Below are 17,586 nucleotides of genomic sequence, written 5' to 3'. Positions count from 1 at the left end.
GATTAAAAGCCATTTTACTTATTAATATGTAATAATATTTTTAAATTTTATTTTTGCTATTACTGAAAATTCACTACATTATTAATACTATTAACTAAATTTTCAACTTAAATAAACACTTTAATAGTTAAATAATTATATGAATTTATTACTTTTAGTCAATTTTACAGATGAACTTTATCTAGACAAACAATTTCCAGAAGGCTGTAGTAAAAAAATATATAAACTTGGAAATCATTATCTACAGTATCAGCGTATAATGTGTAATGCTTATTCGTTTAGATGACTTTGTGAGCACAGTTGAGTTGTATCTTAAGCGGGATGTTTAATTAAGCCTTCTTTTATTGGCCTATATGAGAAAAATAAATTTTTCTGAATTTATTTAGTTGAAAGAAGTTCACAACCGGAAATGTGATATAATCTTGGAAAATCGAGTGATCTGCGTTGATTTTTCTTTTTTTGTAAAAAAGAAGAGCATTGATTATTGTCCACTAAATTTAGTTGCTTTTGTTGGCGAATACGAAATGATTGATTTGTGGCAATTGTTGGCAACAAATTCGTCGCTTCTACGGAAGTCTCGAAGTGATACTTGATGGCTATTTTGGTCGGCCAGTCACGTACTGTTATCAAAAATATGAAAGAAATGCACATGTTGACAAATTTGGTGTATGACATAACAAAAATGCAATACAGTCTGAATATGTTCTCTAAACGCATAATACGTGTTGTTTGTTCAATCGAATACAACAAACTGTTTATATTACATCACCCTAGTAATTTACATTTTATATTTCAAAAAAATATCTTTAAAAATTGAATAAAATTATTATACTTCAATTTACATAATTTTTTAACGATCTGTTTTGTAAGTTAATTTTTAATAATAAAAAATTTAAAGCAAAAAAACAAATAATTTTTTAATAATTATTTTAATATATTTTCTAAGTAATATTTAATAATGAATGTTTTTTTTATCGAATAGTATCTTCAGATGCTGTAACAGTTCAAATTAATTATACGTGCAAATCATGAACTGTAGCCTAAGTAATGAGTTTGACAACCTGCTGTTTCATTTCTTATCACAGAATTCAAATGCTGCCCTTTAATAAACCTAGTCCATATTTTATCATATTATTGCTTCAAAAATGAATTTTGTTCCTGGTGATCAACGGGTCGTTCAACTTGAGAACCTCTACCTGACAGGACCTTTGTTTGGTGACTCAGCTTCTTTTGAAACACTGGTAGATGTTCTGATTTGTTTGTTTGATGAATGTTGCAATTCCACTTTGCGCAAAGAGAAAAATATCGCCGAATTTGTTGAACGCTGTAAGCATTTTTGTTATCTTTTCATCGACTGTAATTTCAATTTGGGCACGGTTTTTTATGTACATTTGGTCGATTCTATTGTGTGTATTGATTCATAGAAAAAACAATTGTTCATTTTTTGATTCTACAAAAAACAGCAAAAGTATTTAAGTAATGCGATTTTTTGCTTTAATAATTTCATTTTTCTGCAGCATTCATTAAAATATTATCATCTCGATGTTTTATGCGCTTATTTTGCGATTGCATAATTTTGCAGTACTGTTCCTATTTGTATTGTTTTCTTTAATAACTTTACCACAGTTACTCGTTGTGTTTTCAACAAGCTGTTTTCATTTCTCACATTTAAAAAAATGCAGTTGTTCTTTCTTCGCTGCAGCTGTTTTTGAGATTAATTTTTTGACGTTTAGAGTTTAGGCATCTGTTGCAGATTATCAATGGCATTGATTAGTTACGTATACTGAAATTTCAATTTTCTAATGTTATTTTTGTGTTGTTTTTTTTTCTTGATGCAAACTGTGAATTGCACAACGAAGTGCATTGTTTGAAAATATTGACGTGACTATATTTGTTCGACTGAAGTGGTAGGAACTTTTGTGCAGTGATTTGAATTTGCGGTGAACAATTTTCGGCTGTATTTTATTGGAAAATGTAGTTGATCTAATTGTTTCTCAAACAAATATAAGAAATATTGTTCTCAAATTTTTTTTCCAATTCTATAATGCAACAGTGAATATTAGCCATTTTACTATTTGTTCCAGTAATTTAATTTTAATTTCACTTTTTATGTAATTCTTTTGTCTTTTTGTAATATTTTCGGTTCATTGTGTTTATTCAAAATGCTCGTCACTGCAAACGTTGCAAAATGACCTTGCATTGTTGTTAATGCAGAATGCTAATTTCACTTCTCTTCTAAGGTTTTTTTTGATGAAAAAATTCACAATTAATCACTTCAATATGCGTGCAACCGAAAAGTTATATTCACATTTTGTGATAATTTATGGTTTTATAGCTTTTTTGGAAGTATGCAATGAGCATTTTTGATAAGAAAATTTAATTTGGTTCCAATATACAGCTGGTGACTGGAAATAAATAATGACTCAGTTTTGAATGTTCAGAAATTTCCTCTTTATTAAATTTATTGCATTCTTCCAGCATTGTGCTATTTGCATGCAGTGTTCGATTTCTTTTTGAACTTCAGAGAATAATTTTTCTTTCTTTATTGATCAAGTTTTCTTTTGTAGAACAACAACAACAACAAAGAGTCTTTGTGAATGTGAAATTTTTGAATAAAAAATGATCAAGAAGTAATTTTGCTTTCGGAGTAATAATATCAGAGCTTGTGTTTCAGTTGTCGAATAGTTTTACTTTTGTTTTGGTATTAAATGTGGCAAAAGTAAAGGTTTATTGAAATTTTTTTTGTCAGAGGTCGCAGTATGTTCCAGTTTTATGTTATTCTTCACCGTAATTGGCGTTGTAATGTTTGCCGAAGGAATATGCATCATTTCATAGATTGTTGAAGTTTCAGCGTTGTTCATTAATTGAAGAAATGAGCTTTGGTTTATTATTTGCATTTGTAAAAAAAAATTCCAAACGTTGAATTGTTGAACGAGTTGCTTTGCTAAAGATTTATTTATTCGACAAGCTTTGAGATGAATATCATATTTTCTTAAACTGAATTTCAGAACAGGACAAGCAGAGTTGTGTATTTGTACAGTGCACGTTAAATATTTGAATAAAGTGTGTTCGCAATTTAAAATTTCGTCATACTTATTTTTGTATATAATCTTGCTTTTTTTGTTGATTTTTTTTGTTGCAAAACCTATTGATTACTGTGTGAGTACTGTAATCCAGTTTTATAGTTTTGTATTTGAAATTTCTCGTCTGCACTTGAGCATAATTTAGAAGGTTCGGTTTTTTTTTGAAATGCAGTTGTAGAAAATTTTTGAGTTGAATTATTTTAATCGATTGTAAATGCATAAAATGGTACAGATGTTCTCTTCAGTGTATGATTTGTTATTTGAAAATTGTATTCTTAATTTAGTGAAATCGATCGTTAACAGAGCAAAGAGTTTGAGATTGCGTCGTGACGATTTCGATGTGCTGAAAGTGATTGGACGCGGCGCCTTTGGCGAGGTAAATAGACACATTTGAATATTTCAAAAAAAAAAAGAAGGCGATTTATTTTTTCCTTATTTGAATTTTTTTGTAAACAACGGTGGTTGTTGTGATTATTAGGTTGCCGTTGTTCGAATGAAGAATACGGACAAAATTTTCGCAATGAAAATTTTGAACAAATGGGAAATGTTGAAGCGAGCTGAGACTGCATGTTTCAAAGAAGAACGGGATGTGTTGGTTTTTGGTGACCGACGTTGGATCACAAATTTGCACTACGCTTTTCAAGATGAGAAAAATTTGGTAACTGAAATTTTCAGAATTTATTAGTATTGATTTCAAGTAAAGAAAAAAAAATTTTTTTTTCAGTATTTAATTATGGATTATTATGTTGGTGGCGATATGTTGACATTGTTATCTAAGTTTGAAGATCGTCTACCGGAAGATATGGCAAAATTTTACATATGCGAAATGGTGCTTGCTATTGATTCTGTTCACCGACTTGGCTACGTGCACAGGTATTTCAAATTTTTTGACTTTATCTGTTATTTGTTTTATATACGTTCGATTGATAGGGATATAAAGCCAGATAATGTATTGTTGGACATCAATGGTCATATTAAATTGGCAGACTTTGGTAGCTGTTTGAAGCTTAAATCGGATGGTACAGTTCAGTCGAACGTGGCCGTCGGCACACCGGATTACATTTCACCTGAAATTTTGAGGGTACATTTATTTTATTTTACGTTTTTGTTCATTTAGTAATATATTGATTTGTCATTTCAAGGCAATGGAAGATGGTAAAGGTTGCTATGGTAAAGAATGTGATTGGTGGAGTCTGGGAATTTGTTTATACGAGATGCTGTTCGGCCAAACTCCTTTTTATGCAGAATCGTTGACAGAAACATATGGTAAAATTATGGATCATCAGGTACTGTTTTTTGTAGGATGGCAGTTTAGCAGCGCGTTTAGATGCTTTTCTTTAAGGAGGAGCTGTGCTTTCCAAGTGAACCAGCTGTATCAGAAGAGGCGAAGCATTTATTGAAAAGTTTGATTTGTCCTGCAGATCAACGATTTGGCAAGAACGGTTTGAGTGACTTTCAAAATCATGCTTTCTTCCGTGACATGGATTGGGAAAATATTCGCGATAGTAAGATAATTCAATGATAAACGATCGCATTTTATTTATTTTATTTCTAATAGTAACATAATAATAATAATTATTATTATTACATGTTTTTTAATTAAATTTTTTCGTTTAATAATTTTATCATTTGCAGCTAATGCACCATACATACCAGAAATAAGCAGTCCGACAGACACGTCGAATTTTGATGTGGAAGAATCTGATTTTACTCCATGCGTAAGTTTTTTCAAGTACAGTTCTTTACGTATTATTTTTAATGTCATATTTGAATATTTTTAGGAAACTAAACCACCAAATGTATCTGCTCCATTTACCGGTCATCATTTGCCTTTTATCGGATTTACCTATACGCACAACAGGTATATATGTATATGGGTTTTTGTTATTTGTCTGTTTATTGAAATTGATATTTGAAAAACACAGTATGATTTTTTTAATCATTATATGATATTTAAGCAAGTTGTCTGACTCGAACAGTTTGGCAGCGTTGTTGACCAAGCCTGCAAATTTGGCTGAAAATGGAGTTGTCCGCTTCACGGACATGGTTACTGTAGAAGCGTACGAAAGACGTATTGAACGATTGGAAAATGAAAAAACGGAGCTCGACCGAAAGCTTAAAGGTAGCGGAAGTTGGAAATTAATATTTTTTTTATTTATTTTTTAACGGTTGAATTCAATTGATCAATTGTGATTTGCTGTTCAATTAAGAAGCGACTAGACTTTTGCAAGCTCAGTTCCACGGTTCCAACACGTTGGAACGAAATGTGCACGACAAATCTCAGTTGACTGAGGTGGACGTGACCACAATTGCTCAGCTGAAAGATGAAAATCAAATTCTCCGACGACGGCTGATGGAACGTGAGAGTCCAAGCACGTCTCGTAAAGAAGCCAACGCAGCCGCTGCTTCAGAAGAACTCGAACAGAAGTGTCGCGATTTGCAGAAAAAACATCGACAATTATTATCTGAACGTAACCAACTTCAAGAAGTATGCAAAGTTTATTATTTTATTATTATTATTATTAGTAGTAGTATTGTTTTTTTTTGATGAGAAATTATGAAAATTTGAAAAATGAGTAAAAACATGTTTAATGAGAGTAATAAGTAATTAGGAGGAGATTGATTAAACTGAGAGGATTAGATCGAATAAAAAGAAGATTGAACAAGCAGCAGTTAAAAAATTAAAATATTTATTTATGGTTTATTCATTAGCGCTTATTGTTATCATTATTTTTTATCGCTTAAGCAATTTGGCGATGCTTTGGAACGTATCAAAGAGAGTAAATATCAACTGAAAGAAGCGATCAAGCATCGCGATATGGCAAGACAAGAATTTGCCGAAATCAGTGTTAAGTAAGCGTGATTCTATATTTATTATTGTTGTAATTTGCATATGTTCTACGGGATATGTTGTTGTCGTTTTGAAGAGTTGGCGAATTGCAAAGTGAAAAGCAGAAATTGTTGCGCATGAACCGTGAAAGGGACGACGAATGCCGTACTTTGCAGCAAAAGTTGGACGTGATCAAGACGGACGTGATAAAGTTGGAAAAGTGGAAACGAGAACATGAACTTGGTGCGCAGCAGATTCAAGAAGAATGCGAACGTGAGCGACGTTTGAGGGAAGAATACGAGCGGGATTTGATGGCGTTGAAAGCTAAAATGGAGGCCGCTTCAACTACTACCGTTGTCAATTCGACCGACCAGGACGAACATATGTCAAACAGTGTCAAGTGAGCAAATCAAATTCTCTCTTAGTTATTCATATTTGCACCAGTATGGTGAAAAATATGTATTTTACAGAAAGCAGAATGATTTGGATCGTTCTATACAACTGACCGAAGAAGCACTGGAATTGGAGCGTACAAGACACGCTAGACAAGTGTCAATGTTGGAATCGCAGTTGCAAGAGGCGAAAGCTCAAGTGCAGCTTTTGCAAGCGAAGTTGGATGATCTGCTGTTGCAGCACAAGCAGGAACGGTCTGTGCTTATTGGCGAACACGAGGAAACGTTGGTTGAATTGCAAACGGCCGTCGAACGAGAACGCGAGTCCAGATTGGAGATGCAGAATCAGCTGCAGACTGAGAACGACATGCTCAAGGATCGTGTGGACAAGTTGCAAATGCACGTTGAAGAGCGTGAAAAGCAGCTCTGCCTGGCCCAGCAGGAGTGCAAATTTTCGTTGGATTTGGAATCTCGTCTTGCCGAATTGTCTCAGTGGGTTAGTGATGAGAAGGAAGTGCGCGACTATTTGCAGATGTTGGCTGCGAAGCTTACTGACGAGCTGGAACGGTTGAAATTCGACGCCGAGCAGAAGAAGCACAGCAACAGCGGCAGCGTTGTGGGCGGCCCAACCACGCCCCGGTCCAAGATCAATTACGGTCTGTTGTCGAGTACACTGGCCAGCGGCGAAAAGGGTTGGGGTAGTCGGCGTTCGCACAAGCTCGCCAAAATGGAAATATTGGACTTGCAGCGAAATTTGCAATCCGAAATTCGCGCCAAACAAGAAGTCACCGAAGAATTGACCAAATTTCGCAGCACTTATTTCGCATGCAAGCAACAATTGGAAGCTGCGGAAGTGAGAATTGGTGAATTGACCAGAGAAGTCCATGCTCGAGATTGTCAATTGGAAGAAGCCCAACGGCAGCTTGGGGTTCGAGTGTTGCCTGACTATGCGAAAAGTTTGGATCAGTTGGTTCAATTTAGCAGCATATTGAACTTGTTCAAAGATGACGAAGCTGCTTCTAGTGGTGGCAGTGATAGTATGAATTCGAACAAAACATCAAACAACAACAACAACAACAACAATAATGGCACCAACAACAGTCGTGATCAACAAACTGATTGTAGTGGAGCAGTTGAATTTTGTGATTCACCACAGCAGCAACAATACCCTCAACAACAACAGCAGCAACAGCAACAGCAACAACCACTGCAGCAATCAAACCGACGTGAGGCGATGACGGTCAGTCCACCGAATTATGAAAATGCCCGCGGTATGAATAGAATTAGGGCCCGTGCACCTCCTCAACACAGGTTCAATATATCGGTGTTCGCGCAACCAACCAAGTGTCATCATTGTACGTCGTTGATGGTCGGCTTGACACGTCAAGGGTTGGTATGTCAAGATTGTCAGTTCGCCTGCCATCCGAGCTGTTTGCCCAAAGCGCAACCGAGTTGTCCGGCTCCCCAAGAGCCTAGACGACCGTTGGGCATCGATCCGTCCCGCGGTCTGGGCACCACTTACCAAGGTCTGGTGCGCGTTCCCAAGCCGGGCGGACTGAAGAAAGGCTGGACAAGCCAGCTGTTGGTGGTTTGCGATTTGAAGCTGTTCCTGTTCGACTGCGCCACGGATCGCAACGGCAAGCCGACCGACATCGCCCCTCACGCATCGCTGGTGTTGGACATGCGCGACGAAGATTTCATGGTCAGCTCGGTTCGAGAGCCGGACGTGATCCACGCCAGCCGCAAGGAGCTGTGCTGCATATTTCGCGTCTCGGCTTCGCAGTTGCACCAGCCGTTGGCCGGCGCCGGCACCGGCGGAGTCGGCGGTGGTGGTGAGCCGGCCAGAAGTGTGCTGCTGTTGATGGCCGAAAGTCAGCACGAAAAGCAAAAATGGGTGATCGCTTTGAACGAGCTGTTGCGCTTTTTGCGCAAACGGAAATTGGCCCAAAAGAAAGCTTTCATCGTGCGCGAGCTGGTCGACCAGACCGCGTTGCCGTTGGTCAAGGGCGCCTTGTGTGCGGCCGTTGTCGACAAAGATCGCCTGCTTCTGGGCACTGACGACGGTCTCTACTGTGTGGAAGTGGATCGCGAGACGGTTTTCCGTTTGGGCGACGGTCGACGCGTGGATCAGATCGATTTCATCGCCGACGAACACTTGATCATCGTCATGACCGGCAAAGAGAGGCAGATCAAATTGATTCCCACGGCCGCTTTGGACGGTCGGGATGTGAAATGGATCAAAGTGGACAATACCAAAGGTTGTCACACTTTCTGTGCCGGTTCCGCCAGCGGAAGCGGCGCCGGTGGACTTGGTGGTGGTGGAGCAGGGCCGTTCTATTTTTGCGTTGCAGTGAAAAAGACGGTGGTAGTATTCGAAATCAACCGCACCCCGGCCAGGCACAAAAAGTTGCGCGAATTGGCCATGCCGGGATTTCCCCAATTCATTAGCATATTCCAAGGGAAACTGTGCGTCGGCTATCCGTCCGGCTTTCGAATGTGGAATTTGCACGACAATTCCCAGCAGGCGTTGTTGAATTTGGAAGACAACAGTTTGCAATTTGTCAGCTTGGCCAATTACGACGCTTGTTTTCTTGTTCAAGTCACCGACGTCGAATATTTGCTGGTATTTCACAAGTTGGGCTTCTATGTCGACCAGTATGGGAAAAGATCTCGACCGTTGGAATTGATGTTCCCGTCGGTTCCGAATCATTTCGCCTACAGCGCTCCATATTTGAGCGTGTTCAGTGAAAATCACGTGTGCGTTTTCAACGTGAACACCGGCGAATGGGTGCAGACGTTAAATTTGAAAAAGGCAATTATTATTGTTTTTTTTTTTAAATGTTCTATCTGTCTATCTGTATGTTAATTTCTTCAGGCAAAGCCACTGTTGAAATCTGGCGTTTTGACGTTGTGTACGGTTGGTGACAAAGCTTGTTTAGTTTTATTGAGCGACATATTGGCAGGTGAATGAATTGTTGCTTATTTTATTTTATTTTATTTTTTCATGTGAAAAATATTATTTCAGATGAGGAAGTGATGAATGTACCTTCTTTGGATGCCATCAGGCAAAGCAAACAAGGGCAAATACGCAAACGGCGCAAATATACGCTTCTGGTATTGACCGACGAAGATAGATCACGAAAATCGTAAATTTTCCCCTTTGATTTTAATATATAAAATACACTGCTGTGCTGGATGTATTAATGTTGATTGATGATCGTTGTTAATGAATGTCGTTTTATATTTGTTTAGCAGAAAGTCAGTGATGATATCTGGTCCGTCCGATTTCAGCCACGTTACACATATGGGTCCCGGTGAAGGGATTGAATTTCAGCACTTGCTTGATTTGAATCGGTCTGGTCAGAATTTGGTTTCAAGAAACAGTTCACTGAGAAGCGCCTTGCTTACTCCGCATACAACGGACGATTCGTCTGTCGAAGAACAAAACCAAAGCAGAACTGAGCCGGACGATAATACGTCCTCTTCACAGCTGGATACACCTTCTTCCAATGCGCACAGTCGTTCTGCTCTCTGATTTATCTCTCAAATGGAAAAGCTAAATAATGGATGTTTTAAACATAAATTTTTTTTCCTCCCCTCCCCTTTTCTTCCTTATTCTCAGTGTAAACTGAATGAAAAATTTCATTCATATGCATTTTTCCTTTGAAAGTAATAACTACTTGGACATGTAGTGTTGTATTTTTTTGTTAAAAATACATACACACATACACACACGTATGTAAGTATGTACATTTGTTTGTCTTATTGTTTTCTTTTTTAAAAAAAATTTTTATCTCCCATCTTCCTTTTTTACCGCATTTTGTTACCGCATAAATTCTACTTCCCGTTTTGGCAAGTGTGCTTCAAGGAAGAGAAATGATCGTATGTTTTCAATATTGGTTATTAATTATTATAAGTAAATTAAGTTTTTTTTTTTAAAATTTTATACGTGATAAATTTTACGGGCAATTTAATCTGCAATATTGAACAGAACGATTTAATGTGTAATATAGATGTGCATAAGCAGCCCTCGGCTTTTCCGGCATTTATAATAAATTGTAGGTTGATTGTTGTGTATAATGATAATTGATTGGCCATTTCACGTGGGAGCAGAGCAAACAATTGGAGCGTGAGCGTGGTGGTTGGATCGCTTTTGACAGTCGATGGGCTTCTCAATTTAGGTAGCAACTGGTCGTCTATAAGCGCGCGTTCGACAAATACAGCAGCCGTTCGTTCGCTCAACTCATGCGGATGTTGGTGACGATGATGCGGATTGTTTGCTTTAAACGAGCTTTTTCTCTAGTTTTCACTTATTCCGTATAATTTGGCCAACTCAATTTTTACAATTGAAGATATTTAGTGGAAAGAAAAACAATAATTATTATTTTTTTGTAATTCGATATGTTCGACAATCGTTCCGTCAGAGCTGTTGTTCGAGTTGGTGACTCAAGTCGGAGTAGTAGTTCATTGACTAATGCATTTGGTAAGTTTGTCATTTTATTGTTAATCTTGGGAAAAGTATGTAATTTTATTTTAAACAAATAATCTTACAAAATATTGTTTCATTAATATATAATTATACGTCGTCGTGTATACATATTTATGCATGCGTGATTGAATCGATTTAATTTTCCACTGTTTGCAATTCAGTGTATTCATTTTTTATCAACTGTGTTGGTTGTGTTGTTTGTTGAGGTTTAAAAAAAGTTAGTGTTTAATGAATGTTTTGTGGAAAATTTATATAGATGAATTATTATTATTATTTTTATTAAATGACCTGTTGCTGATTTGGTTAATTAGCATGTTTTGTATAGGGAAGCGTTCTATGGTCGTCGACTCGAGTAACGGCCTGCATTCAGCTGCAGATAATGATCAGAAGTCGACTTTTCTCAACGTGGAGCAACGATCTGAACAGGAAATTCAGAACGATCTGGCAGCTTGTTATGAGCAAATTTTGAAACTCGTCGGCGAAGATTGCCACCGAGATGGTCTTCAGAAAACACCTCAAAGAGCTGCCCAAGCGATGCTTTTCTTCACAACCGGATACAGTACTGATTTGACAAGTGAGCCAAAATAAATAAATAATTAATTAATTAAAGCTGTAACAACAACAATTTATTAAATTTATAAATAAAATTAGTGTAACCAGATTTGGGGGAAAATTATTTTTGCAAGTTGATCAGGAAAATAATTATCCTGCATAACTTGATCATGACATGATGGTGAGTGACATGCTCTTTTGTTTTTTTTCTGTACGTTATAATAATGAAAAATCTTTTTCTCTTGATTTATTTTAAATGAAATTTATGATCTAATTTCATCAATTTAATTTAGAAGTTTTGAATGACGCAGTTTTTGACGAAGATCATGATGAAATGGTTATTGTTCGTGATATTGAAATGTTTTCCATGTGCGAGCATCATTTGATACCGTTCATTGGCCGCGTTTCGATCGGCTATTTGCCCAACAAAAAAATTCTCGGTCTGAGCAAATTGGCGCGCATTGTTGAAATGTACAGTCGTCGTTTGCAAGGTTTTATTTATTGAAAATTGATTAATTTACTTTTAATCAAAACACAACAGCCATACAGATTCTTTTTCCAACGTTGTTATAGTTCAGGAACGTTTGACTAAGCAAATTGCTAATGCCGTTGTCGAAGCGGTACAACCGTCCGGCGTGGGAGTGGTCATTGAAGCCAGGTACATTGAGCCAGCAAATCACTGCAAGAGATGATGCGCAGTTTACGCAGTTTTGAATTTTATGTTCAATTTCAGTCACATGTGCATGGTGATGCGAGGTGTGCAAAAGTACTCCGCCAAAACTACAACCAGCTGCATGTTGGGAACTTTTCAGCAGGATGTGAAAACTCGAGAAGAGTTTCTATCTTTGATTCGTTGAAATCAACCATTTCCATCCGCATTTGTTATTTCCATCGCTATACTAATCATTCAGACTGGACAGTCGTCATTGAAATTTAAAAGGACAAAAAGAACCGGCCCACTGAGTTGTGTTGAACTGCTGTTTTTGTTTGTTTGTGTAACACGAATGTTGAAAAAAAATGTTCAAATACGCAAAAATTGACAGATGTATTTTGTGTTGTGATCTTTGATGAGCAGTACGAAGTTGGTTGAGATGATTTTTCTCTTTGAACGATCAATTGCAATTAATCAATTGACTGTATCCTACTTTTTCTGTCCTTTTCACCCCTTCAACGAACGGCGTAAAAATGGGAATTTTTTTTCCAAAAACAAAATTTTATTTTATAGCATAACGAATTGAACAAACCCGGTGTATACGTGTGCACTGTACAATGTTAATTCCATTGCAATTCGAATACGCGTGTTGTTCGTCTTGTAAATTTTGTATTTCTTGTTCATACTTGTAAACTGAAACAAAACTCATTTATTAAGTTTTAACAATTAAATTGCTTGTATAAAAAATAAAATTTCAGACTGAAATTGACTGTATGTAACAAACTTCTTTTTTTATTCAATTTGCGTACGTTACTACTGTTCGTACTTGCATTTTACTTCAATGCACCATACTTCACAGATACGGTAAAATATATTTAGATTGAGTTTTTGTTGAATGATTTATATAAATTTAAATAAATATAACTTATTTAAGGTATATGATATTTTACATTGATAATTAATATAATATTTTTTGATCACAGAATATTGATTTGCACCTGAACATCTTTTACTGACTTGTTGAGTGTGGCGTTCCTACTGTATTGATGTGCAAATTTGTTTTCTTAATTAATTTTCCATTTGAAATGGACATTTGTTTTCTTCATTGAACGTGTAAATTTGGTTTGAAGTGATACATTTCCATAAGATTTTCAGCAGTTTCAAAATGAGTTTAATTAATAGCTTTTCGTGTTTTGCTTTTATTGCTTTATTCTGTTGTCGTGCATATATTGTATGTTTTAAATTATTTTATTAGCAATGAGAAAATTTTTAGGAAAAAATGGGACGCCGAATTCGTGCACAGCGTAAAGGTTCTAGCACAGGCTTTCGTGCTCATACCAAACATCGTAAAGGAGCTGCGAAGTTGCGTGCCATTGACTTTGCCGAAAGACATGGCTACATTCGAGGTGTCGTTAAGGTAATTTCGAATTTATTTTATTCTTATTTATATCATTAATTTTAAGTAACATTTTTTTGATTTTTAATGTAAATCGCTTGTAGGACATTATTCATGATCCAGGAAGGGGAGCTCCGTTGGCAATCGTCCATTTTCGAAACTTGTACAAGTATGGAAAAAGAAAAGAAACCATGATTGCTTGCGAAGGAATGTACACTGGGCAATTTGTATACTGTGGACGTAAAGGTACAATGTATAGTTTTATGGCGTGTTTGTTGTGAATGTGATTTTCGTTTTGTAATTTTTAGCGTTAGTTAGCATTGGTAATGTGTTGCCGCTCAGTTCCTGTCCAGAAGGTACGATAATTTGCAATGTGGAAGAGAAATCTGGCGATCGTGGTCGTCTTGCTCGAACTTCTGGTATGCAGTTTTAGCTTCTTTACGTTTCTTCTGGTATTTCCAGCTGTACATTAATACACTTTAGAGCAGCTTTTCATTTTATTGCGCATTTTAATGAATTTTTGTTTGTTATTTTTATTAACAAACTTGTTTAATTTTTTGTAGGGAACTACGCCACGGTGGTCGCCCACAACCCAGATATAAAGAAAACACGAATACGTCTTCCGTCTGGCGCGAAAAAATTAGTTCCATCTACAAATCGAGCTATGATTGGTATACGTGTTGTTTTTTGTTTGTTTTTATTGTTTTTTTTATTTGATTATTTTTAGGAATTGTTGCTGGTGGAGGACGAACTGATAAGCCGATACTGAAGGCTGGTCGTGCATATTGGAAATACAAGGCTAAGCGTCACTGTTGGCCTCGTGTTCGTGGTGTTGCTATGAATGTAAAATTTTTCAAGATTTATCTTTCATTTGCAATTCCAGTTGACCCAATTGCACTTTTGTTTTTAGCCCGTGGATCATCCATTTGGTGGTGGTAATCACCAACACATTGGTAAACCGTCAACAATCCGTCGGGATGCATCCCATGGCCGGAAGGTAAGTTATTTATCATAATTGTGCATTTAGAAAACAGTATTTTGATTGATTATTTTTGCTTAGGTTGGTCTAATTGCTGCGCGTCGTACTGGTCGCCTGCGTGGTGCAAGACCTGATAAATCAGACAGAGATAACGATTAAGCAGCATTATTGAATTGCTATTTTTGTTCAGAGGGATCGAGTGAATAAAAACGTACTTTGAAATTTTCTTTTTCATTTTTTAAGTTAATAATGTTGCTGTTATTGACTGTTTAAGAACAATTTAAAATTTACAATGCAAAAATTTGTTTTTTAATCAAAAGGTTAAACGCTGTTGGCAGCGAATTTAAACAAGCAGTGCAAGGCGGTTATAATTAGCATTATAGAGTGTAACGCATGAGTCGAAGCCAGGTCTAATAAGATGGACATTATTATTTTCGGCTTGTTATGATCTGTCTTTTTTGAGAGTGTGGATGCATGCTTGTTCGTACGGATGGTCACAGCGCCTGGATTTGAAAAGTTCGGCTCTCTCTGTTCACTGGTTAACGACGTATCCGCAGTGATCGACTGCTTCGGTGAATCATGAATAGATGGCGTTCAGTTGACAAAACAGTATTGACTGTGATCTAAAACAAACAATTTATTACATTGTTCTGCAGCTACTGTCCATTCACGGCTGTATCAAACTTGGACTGTTTGTGTTGAATGTACCCTGCAAGGTGCCTGTATCATTCCAACGGAAGCCAGTAATCAGTACAGTTAAGGAGGCAAGCAATGAATGCAACAATTTCTTGATCATCAAGCGGTTGGACAGGTTTATCAATCAATTCCGTCCGTAAAAAGCAGAAAAAAGCGGCAAATGAAATTCAAACAACTGGGATGACAACTGTATGTGTCGGCACTTATAATTGTAGAGAATTTGAAAACGAACAAACTAAATTTTCATTCTACAGTACCCGGAAATGAATTGAAACGTTGACGAAAATTGCTGGTTTGATTTCAACTTCAAAAATTGCGTCGCTTGAACATTTGGAATGTTAAACCTGAGTAAATTTTATTTTTCTTTTTTTATAATTAAAATTATTTTGCTATTCACAAATATCATTCACCTTTCCAACCATACAGGCATTGTATAACATGCTGGATTACGTCACAGCTCTCCTTTTCTTATCTACATCCCAGCCGTGTTTAGAATGCAAGAATTTCCGCTGCTCAATGTGACGTTGTGCGTTCTGTTGGTTAACGTCTACGTACGCATACATTCAAACGCTAACATTTATTTTACCTGATGTTTCTTTGTCATTGTTTAATCGCTGGAATGAAAACAGTTTCCCCACGGTTATAACAAAACAATCGCATTACTATTATTAAGGATAAGATGTAATTATTCATTTTTTACAGAATAATTAATACAACTTATTTTTAAACGATAATAAATTATGTGCAGTAATTATATAATATATTCAAAAATTGAGTTTCAATTTTGATGGCAATTAGTTATGGGAAATTGAATTTGAAGCATATAAATGAAATAGGAGCGCTTGTACTGACTAATACTACGCTTAATAATAATTTAAATGAAAATTGTGTATTGAAGTTTATTTGCCATTATGTATACTGTTCTTACTAACAGCAGTTCGTCGATTTTAACTACATCAGAATTAAAAGAAATTCTTTTATGCATAAAATGAGTTGACATATGATAAGGCGTTATCAAGTTTATTCTCGTAAATTAAATAATGCATTCGTTACTCATACTATTCAAATGTGTTTTGTTAATAAACATTTTCATGACTTTTTATTTTTATTTGATAAATTATTACACGCTGAGAAAACGCGACAGCTTTTTCAGGATTTATTTAAACAACATTGTCAATATTTTTTTCGATGATGCCAACGCCATTTGCATGTATATATACTAAAACAGTGTTAAAAGACGATAGATTCAGTCAGAATTTGGAAGATGAATTTTCTAAAATTTGTCATTACGTTCTGCTTCGTAAGCTGCACTGCTGCTTCATTCATAATAGTAAGTTTGGGAGAATTTTAAAATGTTGTTTTTTAATAGAGAAAAATATCAAATACTATTTTGGAAATATTTCAGCACTTACTTCTAATGATAATTTATCAAATAAAAATGAATAAATTTTTAAATAATAAATAATTCTTAATGTTTCGTTGTTCTTTTTATTTTAGAACTCAATGCCCGCTGCTCAAAGGAAGGTGAACAATGGAGAATTTTGTTTTGCTTAAATTATGGAATCAACGACTTTGCATCACTGTTATACAATTACTGTAGTTTTCATATTGCTTTTTAGGAATACGAAAATTTAGTAAACCAATTTCAGTTAGAAAAAAAAATCATGGCTGATTCACTTTCCAGGTAGCGTTCTTAAATATAAGAATTTTTGTTTAAACATATATAATATGCTTTGTTTTTTTTATTTTTCTCTTCTTTCTGAAAATACAGTAATTTGAAAACTAACACATGCTTATCTTTTTGTTTTTTTTTTGTTTCTTCGTAATTTTGCGAAATATTTATAGAATAAAAGGGAAATGTGAAAAATTTTATTCAAAAATTATTTTATTTACGCAGTGCAAGCAGAATTGAATTTTTGAAAGAAATGTGGAAAAAAGAAAGTGATGCTTTTGGTAAAGTTGCAGTGTTGCCACAAGGAACTGAAGCTCAGAAAAAGGCTCAACAGAAAGCGGCGATGGAGGCAATTCAGAAGAATTTGCAAGTAATTGTTTAATTTATATTTGATGAATTTATAATTAATGTTCAGAGCGTTTAACTTCATTATTTATTTATGCATAAGTTCTGATTTACTTTAATGTATAAGTTGCAATGCCTGGTTTGGAAGGAAATTATTTTTTGTGCTGAACAATGTTTGAAAATGTAAAATACTAATTCAATTTGAATTTTAGGATTTGAAGAAAGTGGGTGCTGCGTATACAAATGACAACCTTTCCGTTTTATTTTAAATAATGTCAGTGTTGATTTTTTTTTCTTGAAAAACAATAAATGAAATGTAATTTTATTTGCAATCGTTTGTTTATTCACATATTTTGTTTATAAAAATCGTGTGAAAGTCCGCAATGTGTATATATTATTTTTTGTTATGTGATACGATCATGATGTAATAATCCGATGCTCACCAATCAGGTAGGTGTTCACTTGGCAAGGCGAAATGTATTTAAAAATGCGTTTTGAAA

The 17,586-nt window shown here is 35.6% G+C and overlaps 4 protein-coding genes across 4 annotated transcripts; all 4 read left to right on the top strand.

The window, feature by feature from the left end:
* The first annotated feature begins 1,145 nt into the window (after positions 1-1,145).
* Positions 1,146-9,455, top strand: Tsp_05992 (putative CNH domain protein). Its single transcript, XM_003380235.1, has 17 exons — positions 1,146-1,376; positions 3,009-3,045; positions 3,368-3,459; positions 3,562-3,741; positions 3,808-3,956; positions 4,014-4,164; positions 4,226-4,369; positions 4,426-4,588; positions 4,719-4,801; positions 4,865-4,944; positions 5,042-5,214; positions 5,294-5,580; positions 5,830-5,936; positions 6,011-6,313; positions 6,384-9,129; positions 9,181-9,268; positions 9,331-9,455. The coding sequence occupies exons 1-17, from the start codon at positions 1,146-1,148 to the stop codon at positions 9,453-9,455; spliced, it is 5,139 nt and encodes a 1,712-aa protein (XP_003380283.1).
* Positions 9,456-10,706: 1,251 nt separating this feature from the next.
* Positions 10,707-12,203, top strand: Tsp_05993 (GTP cyclohydrolase I). Its single transcript, XM_003380234.1, has 5 exons — positions 10,707-10,788; positions 11,120-11,368; positions 11,640-11,837; positions 11,920-12,004; positions 12,080-12,203. Exons 1-5 carry the CDS (start codon positions 10,707-10,709, stop codon positions 12,201-12,203), a joined length of 738 nt encoding a protein of 245 aa, XP_003380282.1.
* Positions 12,204-13,277: 1,074 nt separating this feature from the next.
* Tsp_05994 (60S ribosomal protein L8) lies at positions 13,278-14,532 on the top strand. The gene is made up of 7 exons (XM_003380233.1): positions 13,278-13,415; positions 13,499-13,640; positions 13,703-13,813; positions 13,958-14,065; positions 14,122-14,237; positions 14,305-14,391; positions 14,455-14,532. Exons 1-7 carry the CDS (start codon positions 13,278-13,280, stop codon positions 14,530-14,532), a joined length of 780 nt encoding a protein of 259 aa, XP_003380281.1.
* A 1,728-nt stretch (positions 14,533-16,260) lies between these two features.
* On the top strand, positions 16,261-17,355 carry Tsp_05995 (conserved hypothetical protein). Its single transcript, XM_003380232.1, has 4 exons — positions 16,261-16,399; positions 16,567-16,651; positions 16,967-17,111; positions 17,299-17,355. Exons 1-4 carry the CDS (start codon positions 16,261-16,263, stop codon positions 17,353-17,355), a joined length of 426 nt encoding a protein of 141 aa, XP_003380280.1.
* The last annotated feature ends 231 nt before the right edge of the window (positions 17,356-17,586 follow it).

The sequence above is a fragment of the Trichinella spiralis genome (assembly GCF_000181795.1).
Source record: "Trichinella spiralis strain ISS 195 chromosome Unknown Scfld2, whole genome shotgun sequence".
In the NCBI taxonomy this organism is placed as follows: domain Eukaryota; kingdom Metazoa; phylum Nematoda; class Enoplea; order Trichinellida; family Trichinellidae; genus Trichinella; species Trichinella spiralis.
Note: the sequence above shows the minus strand (reverse complement) of the source record. Positions and strands in the feature narration are given on the sequence as shown.

Bases quoted from the DNA above. Each gene is read 5' to 3' on its own strand.
- Tsp_05993 (XM_003380234.1), top strand. From the start codon at position 10,707: ATGTTCGACAATCGTTCCGTCAGAGCTGTTGTTCGAGTTGGTGACTCA. The intron at 11,369-11,639 runs GTGAGCCAAAAT...AATTTAATTTAG, and splicing joins ATACAGTACTGATTTGACAA to AAGTTTTGAATGACGCAGTT. The intron at 12,005-12,079 runs GTACATTGAGCC...GTTCAATTTCAG, and splicing joins GGAGTGGTCATTGAAGCCAG to TCACATGTGCATGGTGATGC.
- Tsp_05995 (XM_003380232.1), top strand. From the start codon at position 16,261: ATGCCAACGCCATTTGCATGTATATATACTAAAACAGTGTTAAAAGAC. The intron at 16,400-16,566 runs GTAAGTTTGGGA...TTTTTATTTTAG, and splicing joins CTGCTGCTTCATTCATAATA to AACTCAATGCCCGCTGCTCA. The intron at 17,112-17,298 runs GTAATTGTTTAA...TTTGAATTTTAG, and splicing joins CAATTCAGAAGAATTTGCAA to GATTTGAAGAAAGTGGGTGC.
- Tsp_05994 (XM_003380233.1), top strand. From the start codon at position 13,278: ATGGGACGCCGAATTCGTGCACAGCGTAAAGGTTCTAGCACAGGCTTT. The intron at 13,416-13,498 runs GTAATTTCGAAT...AATCGCTTGTAG, and splicing joins ACATTCGAGGTGTCGTTAAG to GACATTATTCATGATCCAGG. The intron at 13,814-13,957 runs GTATGCAGTTTT...AATTTTTTGTAG, and splicing joins TCGTCTTGCTCGAACTTCTG to GGAACTACGCCACGGTGGTC.
- Tsp_05992 (XM_003380235.1), top strand. From the start codon at position 1,146: ATGAATTTTGTTCCTGGTGATCAACGGGTCGTTCAACTTGAGAACCTC. The intron at 5,581-5,829 runs GTTTATTATTTT...TTATCGCTTAAG, and splicing joins AACTTCAAGAAGTATGCAAA to CAATTTGGCGATGCTTTGGA. The intron at 6,314-6,383 runs GTGAGCAAATCA...TGTATTTTACAG, and splicing joins CATATGTCAAACAGTGTCAA to AAAGCAGAATGATTTGGATC.